Source organism: Anabas testudineus, chromosome 8 (assembly GCF_900324465.2).
Source record: "Anabas testudineus chromosome 8, fAnaTes1.2, whole genome shotgun sequence".
In the NCBI taxonomy this organism is placed as follows: Eukaryota; Metazoa; Chordata; class Actinopteri; order Anabantiformes; family Anabantidae; genus Anabas; species Anabas testudineus.
Genome location: NC_046617.1, coordinates 15,735,967 through 15,754,913, shown reverse-complemented (window position 1 = coordinate 15,754,913; position 18,947 = coordinate 15,735,967). Strand labels below are relative to the sequence as shown.

The 18,947-nt window shown below is 40.7% G+C and overlaps 1 protein-coding gene across 7 annotated transcripts in view; it reads left to right on the top strand.

The window, feature by feature from the left end:
• LOC113156486 (voltage-dependent T-type calcium channel subunit alpha-1I) overlaps positions 1-18,947 on the top strand; it is a 122,108-nt gene that overhangs the window by 18,689 nt on the left and 84,472 nt on the right. For all 7 annotated transcript variants that reach the window (XM_026351694.1, XM_026351686.1, XM_026351663.1 and 4 more), the window contains one exon: positions 12,177-12,441. In XM_026351694.1, coding sequence (XP_026207479.1) covers positions 12,194-12,441 — 248 coding nt within the window. In that variant the 5' untranslated portion in view covers positions 12,177-12,193. The remainder of the gene's footprint in view (positions 1-12,176; positions 12,442-18,947) is intronic.

Genomic DNA, 18,947 nt, shown 5'->3' with positions numbered 1-18,947 from the left:
TGGATTCTGTAGCATTTGCTCACACCGTGCAGGCATCGGTGTGTCTGCAGTTGGATTAGCCTGGAACATTGCTGTTCATTTCATAACAAATACTGCCCGAGTCCTTCAGGATAACCTTGAGTCAGGAAAGCAAAGTGGAGTAAGGAAGGCCATTAAATATTTAACAGTAACACAAAAAAGTAGATTTTCCCGCTGTAATTTGGTTGCAATATACCCAACACCACTCATAACCAAACAACCTCCCAACACACACAGATATGAAGAAATGGCAAAATTTTCCAAAAAACATGTACATGAGCTTAACCTCATTGCAAATAAGTTGCTCTGAGCCACTAAGACAGCATTTGCAGTCAATACCAGCAGGGGGATGCCTGAACATGCCGATAAGACATGCGAGTAAACAAACTGTGGGAGCAACAAGAGTTAAAAGAAAATATTCTGTCTGTGTTAATGGACGAAATTCATTCAATGTGTTGCTTGAGACACCAGCTGGAGACTGAGCTACTTCCTTTGCTTCACTAGTCACTTCCATTTTTTTCATTCTCAGTGAAAGGATGCATAAATGAAGTGAGAGCACATTAAAATTATTTTCTTGAGTAGAATTTCATAATGAAGATTTAATGATGTAAAGTTTAAAGTCAGGAGTAGCCATTTAAACCCATTAGCCACACATGTGAATTATAGTATGATTGAGTTTGTAAGTCAAACAACTGTCGTGTACGTGTTTTCATCATTTAAAACAACTGTGATATTTAACTATCAAGGTGGAAACAGGTTATTTTTAGACCACTGAAAGGCCTAATTGATGATAAGGTCAACAAAGAACTTAAATTTCAAATCCTGGGTTACAAATGTCGATGGACTCTTTTGCTTTATCTCCGTTTGTCTTTCAATCCTGCTCTGTCACTCCGTCCACCACCTCATGATTTAGTGCTGTGACTGCTAGAAATTCTGAAGACCAGAACATCCTGTTAAAATCTCAGTTCCTGAGTCTGCCAAATACAAATCATGGGAAAATCATAGAGCAAAATGCGTGGTGTAAAAATGGCACTCCATGCTAACATGAACATCATTCCTGCAGTTAACGTGTATGCTTGCTATGCTGCTTGTGGGACTTAGTTTACTCAGACACAAAAAATGCACCCTTTGGAGATCCTAGATCCTGACCTGTAGTACTGCAGTTCTGCAGTAATGATGGTCCAAAACTCCTACTGCAGGTCTAATCTGCAGCTACCAAAAGCAATTGTTTGAGGCTGTTGCTACCAATTTATTAGATCTCAGGCTTTTCTTACTTTTATACTATATCAATGTTGTTTTGTTAGGGTCAGGGTTAGGGTTAGGTCAACTACTGTGTTAAATAAGTAATGTGATATTTTCCCCAGTTAATGCAGAAAACCAGGTTATTCCAAAGCGTTCACGTATTTTTTCTTACATCTGCATATACTGTCCATGCCTGGTTAATCGCTCTGCATGGGTAACAGATGTAGTCTCAGTGTGAGACCTGTTTAAACATTTCTGAAATGAGCGGTGTGTGTATTTTAGTGCGATTGTGCTTTAATTGCTTATGCGTCTCTCACAGTGTCATGGTTTTGTAATTATAAGGTCGTACCTGGGTGGAGGGCAATTATTAGAAATTAAACACTCAAGATGAGACATGTCGTCTGGTAAACTGTCAGAGCGCCGTTTGGTTTTTCATTCTGCCAGCTTAGCTTTAAGGCGTTGTGTTGTTTGTTTGGTTTTGTTTGTACCGTTACACAAGTACAGATGTGACACACACACATAAAACAGATGCCGGGCCCTTCCTATCTCCCCGCTGTTTTTCTCTGGAGAGGAGGTCAGTACTTGACACTTCATGGCCATTTTATGCTCGGCTCAGTCTGGCTCTGTACTTGATTTTTCCCTCTCTTGCTCTCTCAGTGGAGGGTTTTACACTCAAAATGCAAAGAAACAGGCGAACAAGAAGGTTACCGCATTTTAATGAAAGTCTCTCTCTTCTCATTCTGTCCAGTTTTTCCTCCACTTGATCCCTTATAGGTGTTTCATTTTCATCCATTTCACTGTTTTCACTCTTGCTGATCCCTCCTTTATGTTGGACAGTGGCCCATTGTGCTTTTCTCCTTCCTCTTCACTTCTCACCTTCTCATCTTTCCCGTCTTTCCCAGCTCCCGCTCGTCATCCCTCGCCTCTCCTTGTCCCCTCCCTCGACGTGTGAGTACACACTCCAGTAGAGTCACAATCCTTTATCTTTACGAGTGGCCTTCTCTTTATGTACGTGTGAGATTATAAGTGAGGGTGGGGATGCAGTCAAGCCAGAAATGCTCCAACAGCCATATTCAATTCTCATTTCACCCTGCTGAGGGTGAAAAGACCTGACACAGCACTATGTGAGAAAAGGAGGAGAGGAAGAGAAAGAGAGGGGAGGGAATGAGAGACGTAGTGAAGAGAAAAATGTGAGAAATGGGAAGGAAATGATGGTGAGGACAGTACTTAAAGTGGAGGAGGAGAGAGAGGGATATGACATGGGGGATGAGAAAATAATGGCTGTTGGCATTTAGCTACCTACAGTATGGGAAAAGGAGCAAAAAAAAGGTGGAGGGAGTAAGGGGACAAAGAATGAAGAGCACACAGCCAATTCTATTAGAAGAAGAGGATGGAGAGAGGAGAGGGGACAAAAATGGAGGGGTGAGAGAGCAGAATATCGTCAGCATAGAGGAGGAAGATGTGTTTTGATGGCTTTCTCACTGTCAGCAAGAGCAGGAATTTTTGTTGCAATCTATTTCCAAAATTACATCTCTCTGCCGTACTCCCTTTTTTTTTTTTTGTTCATGAAAAGCTCTGTCCCCTGCCTTTTCTTCCACTATCCACAGCCAACCTGCTTCCCTCTTATATGATGTGCATGTTTATGCAAATGAGGTAATTAGGAAGCTGCATGGCTTCCTCCAAGCTCGGACGTTTAGAGAGAGGTGTGAAGAGAGAAAAGGCAGAAGTGGACGGATAAGGACTCAAGCATCGGTGTGGGCTTAAAAGAATGTGTTTATATGTGTGCTGGAGTATTACACATCCATATATTACCACATATTCCCTTTTAAGTGTGTGTGTGCAAGTTCAGTTTAGTATGCTTCTGCATGTTCCTATGGCTGATACTCACACTCTCTTTGCATGAGATGCAGCCACAACTCTCCGGAAGCACTTCAGCTCTCTCTGTCTTTCTCTTTTCCTTTTTCCTGCCATGTCTGCCATTTCCATCCTCCTCCTCAGCTCTCTCAACTCCTCACATCTCCTGCTTTTTTTGGGTCACCCATGCTTACGGCTTATTTTTTATTTTCTTCTCCTTTTATCCACATTTTTCCTGATGACCCCCATCTCTACCCTGCCACAGTCCTTTTTCTTCACTTACTCATTTCCATCTTTGTCTTCACCCTTTTGCACCTTCTGCTTAGAGTAGGCTTTCAAATATCTTGTCTACATCTTATCGCTAAAGTGCACAAACATTTACAATCACAGGCAAGAACACAATACTGTACTCAAACATAGGCGTACAGTACTGTATATTTTAATGGTAGCACAGGAATCACACATGAATGCACATGGACATGTATCCACTATGTGTGCTGTCAAGCCAGTTCTCATTCATCAGACGTTGCTCTTCGAGCATGATTTTAAGGCTTTGTCTGCTCTCTGTCTCTCTTCACAGTGCTCCCTTTGTCTCATGCTTTCTCCCACACAGACACAAAGTTATACACAAACACATCTTCACACACACACACACACACACACACACACACACACACACACACATCACCTCTTGCCATTTCTTCCTGAGTTTTCAAACTTTGGATGGCAGTTTCCTGTCAGGGCATGAAAGCAACGGGGAAAGAGATTTCTAAATGGAGAGGAAGAGACTGTGAAGAGACAGTGGGAGAAGAGATAAGGAGTGCTGACAGATGTTCAACTCAACTCTTTTTGCCCCACAGAGGAGAAAAGAGGAATAGATCTGTCATTACTTCTCCTCCTCTTCCATCACTTCCTCTTCCCTCTACTTTTTGTTCCTCCCCTCCCCTTCTTGTTTTCCCTTGAAAAGCCTGTGTTAAACAGAATTGACTTCATTCCTTTGATCTTAAAGCAATGAAACTTTGAGGTAACTTTAAATAGAATACAACAAAACTAAATGAAATGGATTTGCAGGCCCTCACAGACAGTGATGCTGCAAACTCCAAACACATACACAGTTAACAAGCAAGTCAGAGACAAGTAACCCAAAAGGCAACTTTATAGATTTTTAACTTATATAATTTCCTCGGTTTTACTTTGGAAAGCACTACTGCTTCTAGCTGCAGAACTGCTTCGGATCCGGGGGAGATTTGAAAGAAAAGCAGTTTTATGATATAATCATGGACTCAACATTTGGTGGTGCTCTAATGATGCCAGACGCAGAGCTGGAATAAGAAAACAACAGAGTATGAATAAGAAGGGCCTTAACGAGGAAATATGCTGTCTTTTGTCCGGATACAAATCATTGATTTTGCAAATAATTGCCTTTCTACAATAAAGATGTTCTAATTTACGAAACCTCCTTTTTAGTCATGAAATTCCCCTTTAAAATTGTGAAGATTGCAAGTAAACCAGAAAGTATCTTAAATACAATTATACAGCCTCCCCTATGTTTTAAATGAGGAACATTGTAGTGCTTCTTTCCAATTAAGGAACACCTGTGACAATGATAGCACCCACTGTCCTCATTTACGTTACTTATAGCCACCTCGTCTCACTGTGTGTGTGTGTGTGTGTGTGTGTGTGTGTGTCATGTGTTTTTTTGTGGATGTATGTGTTTAGACTAGAGGAGGTTAGAGGACATGGTGGCAAATCTCAAAATCTAATGGGAGGCAGGATCTCATACATACAGTTACACACAGAGATGAAACACACACAAACTCCGCACATGCTGTATGATACACCTGCAGCTGCCCTCTGTCCCTAATGTGAATTGATTGTCCTTAGTTCCTGTGCCACTGTCAGTGTAGCCAGCGAAGAGCCAACTGCTTGATCTGGTTTGGAGCTGAAAACACACAAACCAACATTTTCACACACTTACCAAAGCAGTGAGTGTGTGACAGTCTGCAGTAGATGCACTCACATGCAGCCTATAAGATTGGCCATTTTGTTTTATTTGGCATGCCTATAAGTCGGAGCTCTTACTGCCACACACACAGGCAGCCTCTGGGAAACATATGTCATTTATCAGAGTGAAAGAATGACAGCAAGAGCCTTAATAGTAAATCATTGGCAGCATTATTGGACCTCCCCTCCCTTGCCAATATGGATTTATGTTGGGAGGCAGAGGGACCTTGTTATAAATCATTCAATAACACACAGACTTGTGTGCACACAAAGTTCTTCATAGCAAGGAAACACAACAGCCCCTCCCAGCATATCTTGCATTGGCACATGCACACGTGCACATCAGCACATCACAGATTATAATAAATGTGCTGATAACGAGCCTCTGATAGGAGTTGAGTGTGGGTCGCCCATGGTGACAGTTCTACTTCCTGTCCTCTCCCATCATTTACGGTTATTCCGAATCATGTCAAATTAAATGAACAGAGACAAATGTGAGGAGCCGCTATATATGCACCGTTGTGACATTACCGACTCTCTGAAGTCCTTGTCCTGTAAAGTTGTTAGCATGCTGCTAATGCTAATGGAACAGCAAAGTGCTCATGCTGACTTGAAAGACACAAAGATGTGTTCAGTATCTACTCGAACTGCAGGCATGAGCAGAGCTAATGCTGTTAAAACAGATTAGGCTGATGGGGCCACTGCTTCAGTGTAATCCACTGGCAGCTACTCTCTAAATATGATTTCTGACACAGAGCTCAGTGTCCTCTTCATCATAAAGCGAGAGACAGAGTGATTGAGAGCGAGTATTAAAGAAAATGAGGAAAAGGCATGGGGGTTGAAGAACGGCGGAGAGAAATTGAGAGGAAAGGAGCAGAAGATGGGATAAAAAGATGAGGAAAGAGTGGAGGGGGAGGGGGGTGGAAATCAAGACAGATTAAGAAACTGAGATAGAAACTAGAAATCTAAAATTCCAAGGGGACGATGAAAGATTAAAGAAGAATCAAAGGAAATCTTTTACCCATTCCTCCATCAAAACATTAATTGCTTAGAGCACCATAAACTATATTTGAGTCACTTCCCTCCCGAAGCTTCACAATTACAACGCTGTGTTTTATGACGATGACCATTAATGCATGAAAGAATGAAATATCAATGGACAAACAAAAAGATTCTGAGCTAAACAGTTACACTGTTCACAGTCATTTGCACTGTTTAGATTTGATTAATTTCTCTGCCTGTAGTTTTATGCTATGTAAGTGGAAATGTTTTGTGTACGTCAGTCAGTAAAGAGAAATGTGGCAGATTCTCACCAGATCAATCGACAATCAACACCCAACTAAGAGCAGAAAACTAAATCTTATTTCTACAGTATTTCATCAGCCCAGTGACTATGTGACTGATTTATCACTTAAATAGCCTAAATATTCAGAAATTATTGTAACTTTTTATTGAATTCTTTAACAAGTTGTCAAGATGCATTCTGGGATACTTCTGAGATAGTTTTTTGCAACTTATGAGGCGGAGCAACTGTCATTCTCCCAGGCATTAGGCTGTTAGTGTTAAGTCTGCCCACTCTCTGCTTGTGATCCATAACAAATGTCTGGACCGATCCGTATATTCTGCCGAGTCAGGGTAACACTGCTGGAAGCAGGAGATGGGTCTGACACCCATATGTCACCTACCCATTGAAATCCCTGTAAGTGTTCGGCTGAGGCTGCAGGTTAACAACCCATTTCACTGCAGTGCTTGTGGATATTTTAACCCATCTGAGGACAAGAAATTTAATCTTTCAAGTTTGACATGGAACACTACATTTAACAAATAAAACATTGTGCATTAGTGTGCTACTGGCAATGCAGCATTTACCTACTTTTGTAATGAACTGACAAGTTAGCTGTGTGTTGTTTTGCCCAATTTAGGGATGTTTCTAGCACATTACATTTGGTAGAGAGTTTTGTGCACGTGGAGAACTTGTTTTCACCTTGTTATCATGGGCTAAGCGGCACACAGCATGTACAGAGTAACACTTTCCAGAAGAATTCAGCTTTGTTCAGTTAGAGATTTTTATTTAACTTTAACTTTATTTAATTGATCTTTTAATTAATTATCTTATTCATGGTACAGATTTGCCACCAAAGGGACACTGAGACACATAGTATCTGTGCTATTGATGCTATCTGTCACATTGTGAATGTAACTAAAAACTGCATGCTGCCCTGCGACAACCTGTCAGAAATAGTGCTGATGCAGCATGTCCTGTGCCGTGTTTACTTTCTTAAGAGAAATATTGGAGGTGCCCTGTTCTGGCAACAATGGTTAAACCTGACCGCAGCAGCCATTGCTGCCTCCTAGTTAGACCGTTTGAGGGTTGTTAAGAATATGAGTTCTTATTTTATGGTGATGCCAACATGCTAAAGTCGATAAGTGGAATGAGGTGATGCTGAATTTAAGATGAATTATACTCATAAACACAGAGGCAGTGATTATTTTGAACTGTCCTGGAATTCTTCAAACCAAAAGCCTTTTAGATTGTGCAACAAATGTGTTTTTATCGTGCTCCAAAGTCTATTTAAGCTGACATTTTTAATATTACAATGGCTGTAAACTAGATAAGGTTTACTTGGCAAGGTAGGGTTGCGGTGTTGGAGTTATGTTCTTCTTCATTATGCGAGAGTCACATTTATTATATTTTAGAAGGCTATTTTATAGCTCTGTCAAATCGCCAGGCGTCTTATTCAGCGTCGGCTCCCCTGTCAGTGGCTAGTTTATAAATACATTATACTCACTGAATATATTGATAGTCTCAGTAACAAAGTAAGGTGTTGTTTTGATCACTCAGCAATAGGTGCCAAAGCTGGTTTGTCTCACGTCACTGAATGAAGCATTGCCTGACATAGCTGACAAGACAGGCAGAGTGTGTGTGTGTGTGTGTTTTGTGGAAATGTGTGTGTGTAGTGTTTGTGCCTGTAGTGTGTAGCCTAAGTTGTGTTCTCAAGGGATCCCTGCCCTGAAGTGAGTCTAATAGCATTAACCACTGTCTGTGTCTGAATGGTCCAGTGGTGCATTATGCTTCTCCTGACACGCACAAACACACACACACACACACACACACACACACACACAAACACACAAACACACACACACGAACATCTGGGACAGTACCAATCACCAGGGATCTGCCCCTGACTTTTCTCATATGCTCAGTGTTCTTGCTCATTTTTCAGCTCATTCACACAGGACGTGGTGTGCACCTGTGCATGTGTGAGTGTGTGTGTGTGTGTGTGTGTGTGTGTGTGTGTGTGTTCTCAAGTGATAATATTGTGTTTCCTTCGCTGTGTTATGACACAGGGAGAGAAAGAATTTTGGAGACGTTAGGACCGCTTGTTGCGTTAAGTTGGTGTGACAGACAGATCCCTGGCTGTCTGTGAGTGCTGTGGGCTCAGCATTGTCCCAGCTCACCTGACAGAAGCTCACACACACACACACACACACACATGCATAACTGATGTACTGGGTACAGTCCTGACCCAGCTGTATTTTTGCTGAGGAAAAATAAAAGGTGTAAAAACGTATTCTTTATAACATCAGAACCTCATAATGCGGATCTTACAGGGAGGCGCATTTTAATAACTTTTCCTTGTAGAAACTGAGGAGGAGGATGTGCTACAGTGTGTCACGCATCGTGTGAGCTCTTTCCAAGATACCCAGATTTTTCTCACAGTAGATTTAGGCTGTCTTCCCAAACTACGCTCAGACTTTAATCATGGGATGCTATAATGTGACACAATTTTTTTATAATAAGGGAAATAAGGGGAAAATGTATTTTTTCATATACATCATGAGTTTCATATATGCTTAGACCACAAATTACACAGAATGAGTGATTCACTCTGCTCTTATTTTGTGCCGTCAATTCTTTGGGACATACACAACTGATTTAGTGATTATCCGTATTGTAAGTTTGTGTCGCCCAGGTTGGGAACTGCCATTTCTCTCTTATGAATACTGTGCAGTTTGCAGCATGTTGAGCTACAGCAGTGTGCGAGAGATTATGCTAGAATGATTTCCAAACATAAATGTACCCAATTATAGTACATTTATAACTAAAGTTGCTTTGCGTCCAAATACTAGATATATCCATATGTTGCTGTTTCACATTTCTAGCTTTAAGAAAACACATACAGAACCTTCTCATTCAGAAGTACATTAATAATCTATAATTCTGAAAATACAGAGCACAGAAATTCACATCATTTCTTATTTTAAGCCTCCAATTCTTTATCCTAAGCCTTCGCTTTTGAGCTCATTCAATGACTCACTGACAATTTTAGTCATTACTTGTATCCCTTGGGTATTATACATCAGATTTTTGATCTCAGTGTAAACACCCAGCAAGAACTGAAAACACAGCTTTTTTTGTATTCAAATTGGCAATAAGAAATGACTGAAATGAAGAATGTGCTTCTCAATCCCCTTATGGATCCACAGTATGTTTTTGCTGTTGTTTTCCATCCAGCCCTTTTGTGTGTCTGTCTCAGACTGTCGCAGTGAGTGTATGTGGGAGGGGGAAAGCAAGTTTTTCCATGGCTCATCACAGCCTTTAGCTCATAGTGCAGCTAAATAGATGACTGTATATCCGCTACCCCAATTAAGGGTGTTAATGTGTAAAAGTGTGAATGTGTTTGTGTGTGTCTGTGTCTGTGCTGACACAACAGTCAGGGTCTCTGTTTGTCTCTCTCTTTCTACACTGTCTTTCTCCCAGTATTTCCCTATCATACACATCCATTCATCAATCGTGACTGTATGCAAAAAAAACACACTGGCATGCCGGGATATTGTAAAAAGGGAGAGTAAAGGAGCAGCAATAATATGATGTAAAACTGTTAGGTTACATAATTTTAATATGCAAAAAAAATTAGTAATATAGTTTTACACTGTCTTCAGTGCACACACACACACACACACACACACACACACACACACACACACACACACACACACACACAGCGTAGAGACAGACAAATAGTCTTACACAGAATACACAGAGCACACCCCTTCCAACCATTTCTGCAAAGCTGTCTCCTGCTTAATTGTAGTCGCTGGTAATAGCTGCAGGATTTCTCTAAGAAGCTTTGTCATGGGAAATAAAACACAGCAGAGTAAGAATAAACTTCCTGCCTCCACAGGAAGCTGCTGTTGCTATGGTAAAACTAATTTAAAAGGCCAGTTATGGAAAGGCAAATCAGTAGCCTGGTTTGAGAGACAGCAGCTTTTTGTATGAAGTGGGACGGTAGAGGGATACAAAGGTACACTAACAGATGATTATAGCCCAAGAAAGAGAGCAGGACTTAACAAATCAGTGTGTCGCTGTGTGTGGCGCGTGGCTTTGCCCTTTCTAATGTTTCTGACATCTTCACCTGGTTTAACATCTCGGCGGAGGATTAACTCTGGAGCTGAGAGAGATACTGACCACTAAATCACAACTGTCCTATTTCCATAGAGTGTAATGAATAGCCTTTAATTTTCTTACCCTATAAAAACAAACATCTGCTCTTCCATTGGCACTTAATCCTACTCTAGGATTTAGTGCAATCACACACTCATGAGCACATTAACCAAACCACACCAACGTATGCTCGTGTTTTTAAATGCAAACATCATCTTGGTGATGCTAAAGATTAATGCTAAACATTCACACATGATCATACACTGAAGTAGGATCTAAAAATTCTTCTATGTCAATAAATTAGTTCATGAAGTTCATGTGTATGAGAGAGAAAGTGTGTATATTTAGTTCCATGACAATCTTAGAAGGATAACCCAACTAAAGGATTGATTTATTCTAATACTGACTGTCAAAAGGACTTTCAGACTGTTATTACTATTAAGTTACACAGTAATCAGAGTTTTGCATCCCACAAACATAATCAAAAACTGTGTATATCTGTGTATATTACTAATATAACAAATACTGTACATGGTTTAGATCATATAACTCTAGTTCACCTAAAGAGCAAGAATACAACAAGACAAATTATTCGCATTAGTCTGCAGGAGTACTCGTTGGTTGGTCATGTGACATGATGTCACTACTCACAAGCCTTAGGAGTTCATTTTTATACTCACTTATAGGCTCCAGTAGATAGTGGATGATTGGCTACTTGGCTCACTGGTTTGATGCATGTGAGGGGGTAGCTGAGCCAAAGAGTCTTTCTTGCTTTTATTATTTTTCTTTTTGCAGACCCTTAAACACAACACGTGGCCCTCCTTACCAGCAATGACTCACCGCAACACTCTATTCTTAAAAAAGAAACTTCATGCTATTTGTTTTGTCCTGTTTTAACAGGCGCTGAAGTACTGAAGGCCAAATTATATGCAGTAAGATGTTCTCTGTTGAAAACATTGCTGAAAAAACGGTTTGAAAACACAAGTACAGTATGTGTAAGACTGCTGCCCTGATCATGCAAAAATACAAACAAACGTTGTGCGTGTGTGTGTCTATGTGTGTATGGTTATGTGCGCTGTATTCATAGATAAAGGTGAATCATTTTATGAGTAAAGTGGTAGAAGATGGAAAGTCATTTCCTCCTCCTCAGCACCGTGATAGGGCTAAATTATTTGTAAATGAATGTGCAATGACTGTTGACAATGATTTATTCTCCGATGCTGTACTCCTCTGTGTGTGTTTGATTGTGAGAAGTGATGTTAACTGTATGCAATGCATTCTGTTCTGCAGACAAGTGAGTTTACGATATGTTCAAAGGGCAAAGAGACAGCAAAAGAGTAATGGGCTTTGGTGCTAGAAAACAACAAGCACTAAATATCTGTGAGCTGTGACGTGATGTTATGACGTAGGGGTGATTTAGTGGTTGATGCGAGCGACTATATGGACAAATGCTGTTTGTGCAATCAAACTCTCATGAAATAAACTCAATTGATGTTTATTTGCGGCCGTGCAACCAGGGCGTGCTAATGAAATCAAAACATTTTTCTGGCACCTGTTATTAAATCATTTCACTCCTCTAATCCAAGTGTCAACTCGTGTTGTCTTTCAGATCTCGTCTCGGTTGCCATGATAAGTGAGGAGTGTCCTGTGCCGCTGGGGAGCATTTCCTCAGCAGTGCCGGGGCAGAGCGAGGAATACAGCTCGGCGCAGGCTGATGACATCATCGAGGAAGTGGGTCCAGGTGATGATGTCAGCATCGGCAGTGACCTGAGCACTCTCGTGGTGCCCTTCCCTGAGCTGGCGCCCGTGGTCTTCTTCTGTCTCAAGCAGACCACCTGTCCTCGCAACTGGTGCATCCGTATGGTCTCCAGCCCATATCCTTTGACGCACTGGTGGAACCGACCTCTCTAGTTTTAAAGGAAACACTTACCTTATCTTTGACCTTTAACCATTTTCTAACCCCCTAATTCATGTCATCTCTAAATAATGCATTCAGACCCCCCCTCTCACCCCTCTATACGCGGTCCTTCCTTTTCTAGAACAGCTGTTCTGCTTATCCATCACCTACTTTTGCCGTCACAGTTTCTCTTATTTTGCGATATTGTCTGTCACTGTTTTGTCTTCCTTTGAGTCATTTTCATCCATCTCCACTCCAACCCCCTCCTCCCATCCAGCCTCACTCCTTTATCTTATGGATTTGCCAGCACAGTACATCAGCCATCCCAGAATCTTCTCAAAGTAAGTCTGTTTGACATCCTTATACAACTACAACTGCAGTGATCAGCACTGCACTGGTTGAACAATGAAATGTGCACGTTTGTATGTACGGGTTTGTGTGTGTGGTTTTAGTTTGTGCACAGAACGAGCAGTTGTTTGTTTGCTGACTATGCTGACAGTGGCGGTGGGACTAAGGATGATCCTTTCACATTAGGGACAGACAAGACCACACTGGGCTGGCTGCCGGACTGCTGCAGCGATGTGTGTGTGTGTTCTGTATGACTATAGTGGTCCTACTTTCTCTAACTAGTAGAGTGCAAAGATCTAAGGGTTGCAGTGTTAGTAAGATGTTTCCTTGGATAGTCAGTCAGTTCAAACCTCTCCTAGCAAACTATTTATTATAGTGTCATGTGAGTAATATCAGATACTTAAAGTCTCAGGCCTTTAAAGTTTCTGCACAACACTCATCACTTTAACTCACAGCTTTTATGCTAATGGTGCATTTTTAAACCTTTTGCTTTGTTTTTTTCCTCCAAATGTTTTCAAATTACATTGTGGATACTGAATGTTCTTTATTACACTACTGCACTATTGCTTGATTAAGATGCAAATGTGTTCCCCTCTGCATACTATTGCTTTTAAAATTATGCAAGTATAGATTCAGTGTCAGTGTCAGGTCACCCAGCAACAGTCAAGTTTGGCTTTTAAATGGATGCTCACACTTTGGCTGTAGTTAAACTAAATGTGCAATGGTTCTATGGTTTCTTTATCCTTCAATATATCTGTATTCATATGTTTCACAAGGCCTGCAACACGCTTTTTAAATAATGCTACAAAAAAGTTTGTGATTAGGTTACTTTCATTGGCTGAAAAGGTTATGATCTGCAGAAAGAAAAGTTAAAATCAGACAAAGACAGATTACTGTGAAAAATAAAAAGCTCTATTGAACTGATTTTGAGCAAAAGACTGAGTAAAACCATGTTTGTCAGATGGAAAATCTTTTTATTTATTTGGATAAAAACCCACAAAATGTCTTGTAAACTTTGGGAGTTCGTTTTTAATAATACGAGCATTTACAGTGAGCCGATGAGGAGAGGCTAATTCCATCGCAATATGTCTGTATTATAGACAAACAAACGGGTGGCCAGAAAGTCAGGAAGACAGAGGGAGAGTTTAGACAGACAGAAAAAACTTGACAGTAGCTTTCTGTTTGCCTTTCAGACTCTGTCTTTGATGTTTTCATGATGTTTTCATGAGGGGAGAAAAGGTTTTAGAAGGATTTTACACCGTTTTCTAATGGTTAAGCTCTGTTACTTTCACTTGGCCCCATGCCACAGGCTAGAAAACACACACACACACACTCACACACACTCCAAATCTTATTTCACATCGCCCGAATTTCTATTGCAGCTCGTTGGTTGCTGGACACCCATGGTGGCTGGAGCTGTAAGCATGTTAAAACACATAGCGGCATACACCTGTGTGTGTGCGAGAGAGAGAACGTGAGAGGGAAAATACAAAGTGCGAGTGAAAAAGTGAAAAAGATTGTTCTCGGTGGTTTGAGGGAAGGTTGTAATTGCCACAGTTGAGGTGATTTTCCTCCGGTGGAATCAGCTAGAGAGTCGAGAAAGCACACAAACACACACACACACCTCAGTCACCATGGTGTTTAGTGAGGTGATACTTCTGCCTACTGCGACTGTGTTTGTATGGACAGTTTTGAAGCCGGCTGGAGTGTGTGTGTGTGTGTGTGTGTGTGTGCACCTGTGTGTGTGGGATGGCCAGAGATTCACAGGCTTTTTGCCTTCACTTGTGTAGCTCTAGGAAGATGTGTGTGTGTGTGTGTGTGTGTGTGTGTGTGTGTGTGTGTGTGTGTGTGTGTGTGTGTGCATCTATTGTGTGTGTGGGACTTAAACTGGAGCGAGTGGCTGGAGTTTGATGTGTGGTGCATTGAAAGTGATATGTACCCATCTGTGTGTGTGTGAGTATGTGTGTGTGCATTGATTATACTAAAGTAGATAGTGCTGTCTATATAGATACAGTGTGTTAGCTTGTTCTTACCCACAACTTACCCATTCACTGTAATGATGTCTCATATCACCATCATCTGATAGCTTTGGGCTAATTGTAGTTCATCTAAAGTGAATTTAGTCAGTGTGTGTTTTAAGGTGGCACCAAGGTGGTCGGTGGGTTGTTTCACCATATCTTTTCAGATCAATAATTCTGTCCACCACTCAGTAGCTGTGAGAGGCCTTCTGTGACATGCACAGTCATGCACACACACACACACACACACACACACACAAAATGATGCTCTCCCACGCTCGCCTGCAGCAGAGCACCTGGAGCACCTCTCTATATTGCACCCCACACACTTCTTCTTCCTCTCTCTCTCTATTGTTCTTGCTCTTCAGAGTGCACACTCTGCACATACTATACAATACAGACATACAGTATAGGTCGATGCTAATCCTTCTCTCCCATTGTTTTCTAACTTAACACAGACATTGGATTTAATTAGTATTGTTTTCCGTCGGGATGAGTACAACTGACTTCACAACCATTTTCATACTGTAAGCTTTACATACCTGCCAGCCTGTGGCACATACTGATACATCTTTGCTTTTCTTTGATCTATATCACTTCTTTTCTCAATTATCCCTCCACCCAGCCACCCTTATCCATCTCTATGTTGGTCCCCTAGTGTAATATTAAAAAGTCTGCACTGGCAGGAATACACTTACATGCATAATTACAGTATATTTGTATTATATCCCATGACATGTCCTCATCTCTTCCTTTTTCTACAGAACTATTTAATTACCTTAAGAAGAAGAGCAGCTGTTATTTTAATACAATCCCAATACAGCCGTACCACCTTTGAGGAGTACATTAGATGAGCAGCACATTATAGTTGACTAAAAGGCACAACTGACACATAAAGTATGTAGAGGGATATCCACTCCCCAATAGCCTCATTATGCTTCTTTCAGTAGTTCTTGCATCTTCTCAGTATGAAATTTTACCCTTTTGAAGAACCTTCCTGTTAATTATTACAGTTTTTAAGTAATTTCTCTCCAATTCCTCATTTCATTTTTCTTTTCTCTGCCCTTCTGAACAGGATGAATTGCAGTCAGTCATCAAGTAGCCATTGCTTTCTTCTAGTCACTGCACTGAATGAAATGAAACAACTGTAATTCAAAGTGCACAGTGGATTATGTCCAGGCAGACGGCGGCATTGTATCTTAATTATGTCGAGAAGATTAGCTCTCATTAATGCTTTATTCCACAGATCAAGATGTGAACATGTGAGGTCATTCATACTCCATTATACTTCAGATAGTGCAATTAGCTGCATTCATTGTATCCCGATATGTCAACAGTTACTCATGCTTTGGTACAGAGCTGCAACAGTCGTACTCTGTCTTTGCTATATCATAATATTCCACATGTGAGAGTGCAACAAACTGTCTTTTTAAAAATCTTTTACTGTTTTTCCCCTTTTCCTGTTCCATATATAGCTGTAGTTATTATATTAATATTTACACACTGTATAGAGGCTGCTTTTGAAGCTGCATTTTCAAAGTGGAAATGTAGGATAATTAGTTGCAGTATACAATATTTTAGCATGTGCACAAGTTGTTCAGAAGCAATTACTGATGTATGGCTCCAGGCATAATGCCTTTTCTGTTTCCATCCAAACATCATTAGAGTTTCATGCATTTCAATGTGTTTCCTGTTTTATTTCACTCTCAGTCTTTTGGTCTTTTACTAAAACAACCATTTTGTGGCCTCTCTCACGTTTTGCACCACTCCTCTGTCTGTAAATACTTTGCAGTTGGCTTCTCTATCTTTTTTTTTCCCTGTGCTTCTCTTCACATTATCTCAACCTCTCCTCTTCTCATCTGATTGGCTCCTGAGGTGTTCAAGCAGAGTGACCGGCCTCTGTGGCCCATGATCCTCTCTGGCCCTGACAGCTTGTTATCTCCATGGTGACGGATGGCCGAGGCGTTGCCGTGCCTCGCGCCTAACTAGTGCTGGGGATAGAGCACACACCTGGGACGCATTACGTTCTCTTGCTTACCTTTTGGCCCTCTCTTTCTGCAGCTTTCTCCGACTTCTTCTTTCTCTCAACTTTTGTGTTCTGCCTGTCTGCTCTCTGTGCTTCCAGTTGGAAAAGTTGCTTTGGGGCTACATGGTAGATTTATGTCTTTTCTTTTGCAGTGACACTTGCTGTGAGGTGTGCCACTTAATGCATGTCTGTGTGTGTACGTCGATGCAGAATGCTTTTTTCCTCTTGTTTTGTCAGATATTTTATTAAAAGAACATCATAAGTCTGTCTTTAATTCACATTGACACTCTGCATCATGGTGTCTTTCTTTTATCGTGTACTTGTTCTCCCGTCAGTTTTCTGTCACTTCTTTTTTGCTATTTTCTTCGAACTCATAGATTCAATCAACTTTTCTACTTATGTGTATCCTCCTTCCTTATGATATCTCATCCCAAATTTCCATTTATGTCTTCATGTTATGAAATAAAATGAGTGTTCCTCTTATTTTAATGAGCCTCCACTGCTAGTATGAAATGTTGTCTTTCTACCCTAGGGAAAGTCTCCTTTTTAGAAGAGGTGCAAACATTAATGAGACAAACCTCTGTTAAGGATAAATAAAATTTATTAGAGAAGCAAGTCTTACTTTTCCTAAATAAATCCCAGAGCTAATGTTAATGCAAGTACCAATACTGATTCTAATGATGCCCACTTTCTCTTCAGTCTGTCCCGCTTATCTTTCCTCCCTCCTTCCTTTCCCCTCCTCCCTCTGTCTTTTCCCTCTGGTCTAGTCTAAACTCCATTAATGCCTGTAGTGTCTGAGGGAGAAAGAAGAGATGAGAGGGGAAGAGGGAAAGAGATGAGGGCCTTAAAGTGACTCTTATGACTTGGTACAGTATGCACACACACTCTGTGTGACCTCTTTCACATGCATTACTGTTTCATAGTGTTTGGGTTTCACTAAACAGCTGTTTTTTATAAAATAGCAGCTTGACATTTTTTAGAAACATTTTTAAATGTTAAAAGATAAAGAGAAATACTTTAAATACCACATTATTTTACTCATTCATCTCCATCCATCCATCATCCTAACTGCCTTTCTTCCCTCGTAAGGGAAGAAGCAGGACGCACCTGAGACAGGACACCGGTCTATCACAGGGTCGACATATAGACAGGCAACCATTCACACTCATGTTCACACCTAAGGGAAATTAAGAGTTAATCCCTCGTCTCATTTTGTTTATTCCATTTCCTTGTACTCTAAAAAATGCAATATTTTTTAGAGATCTCTAACTGAAATGTAAGTTCTTTCAAGGTTAAATTGATAAGCTCCAGAAATAAAAAGCTTAACTAGCTTTCAAAAGATTAAATTTTTTGCATAACTGATGTGATTTAATGTGAATTTATCACAAACTCTGCTGCACACTGTGGCAGCTCAGTTAACTTCTTCACTGTCGCACGGTGTGTTTATGAACAATCTCACAACCATCTGCGGCTCATGGAAATAGTAAATTAGAAATCGCTCCGTCTGTGGCTTAGAGACATGTTTATTGACTATTTGGATTCACTAGGACTGCTATTTAGGTAATATGTTGGTGTGTGTACGTACTCTTTCCCTAGCGTTCTCTTGCAATAAGCCTAAACTGTTCCCCACATACCATATTTCTCATTTGTAAGTTTCTTCCTTCTAATTGAATGGAGAGTGTAATTGCTATTTACATGTGTTAAATTTAGTTAATGCATTTAGTGTCTCCGTGCATATGTACTTTATGTTCACTTGCATTAATCCAGTGTGTGTGTGTGTGTGTGTGTGTGTGTGTGTGTGTGTGTGTGTGTGTGTGTGTGTGTGTGTGTGTGTGTGTGTGTGTGTGAGTCATTGCAATCCATCACTTTTGGATTATGGCTTATGTAGACACTACTCTTGAATTGCAGCCATAATTGGGTTATGTGTTAGTTCAATGTCATATTCTTTGAAGAGAATTACAATCAGATGGCTGCCTGACATTATCCACCTACTGCTTCGGCACTGTGTTATAAGCTGTATATTGCAGCAGTACTTTAGACAGCAGTGCCTATTTGTCTGAACCCGGTAACAGCAGGCCAGATTGCTTTTGG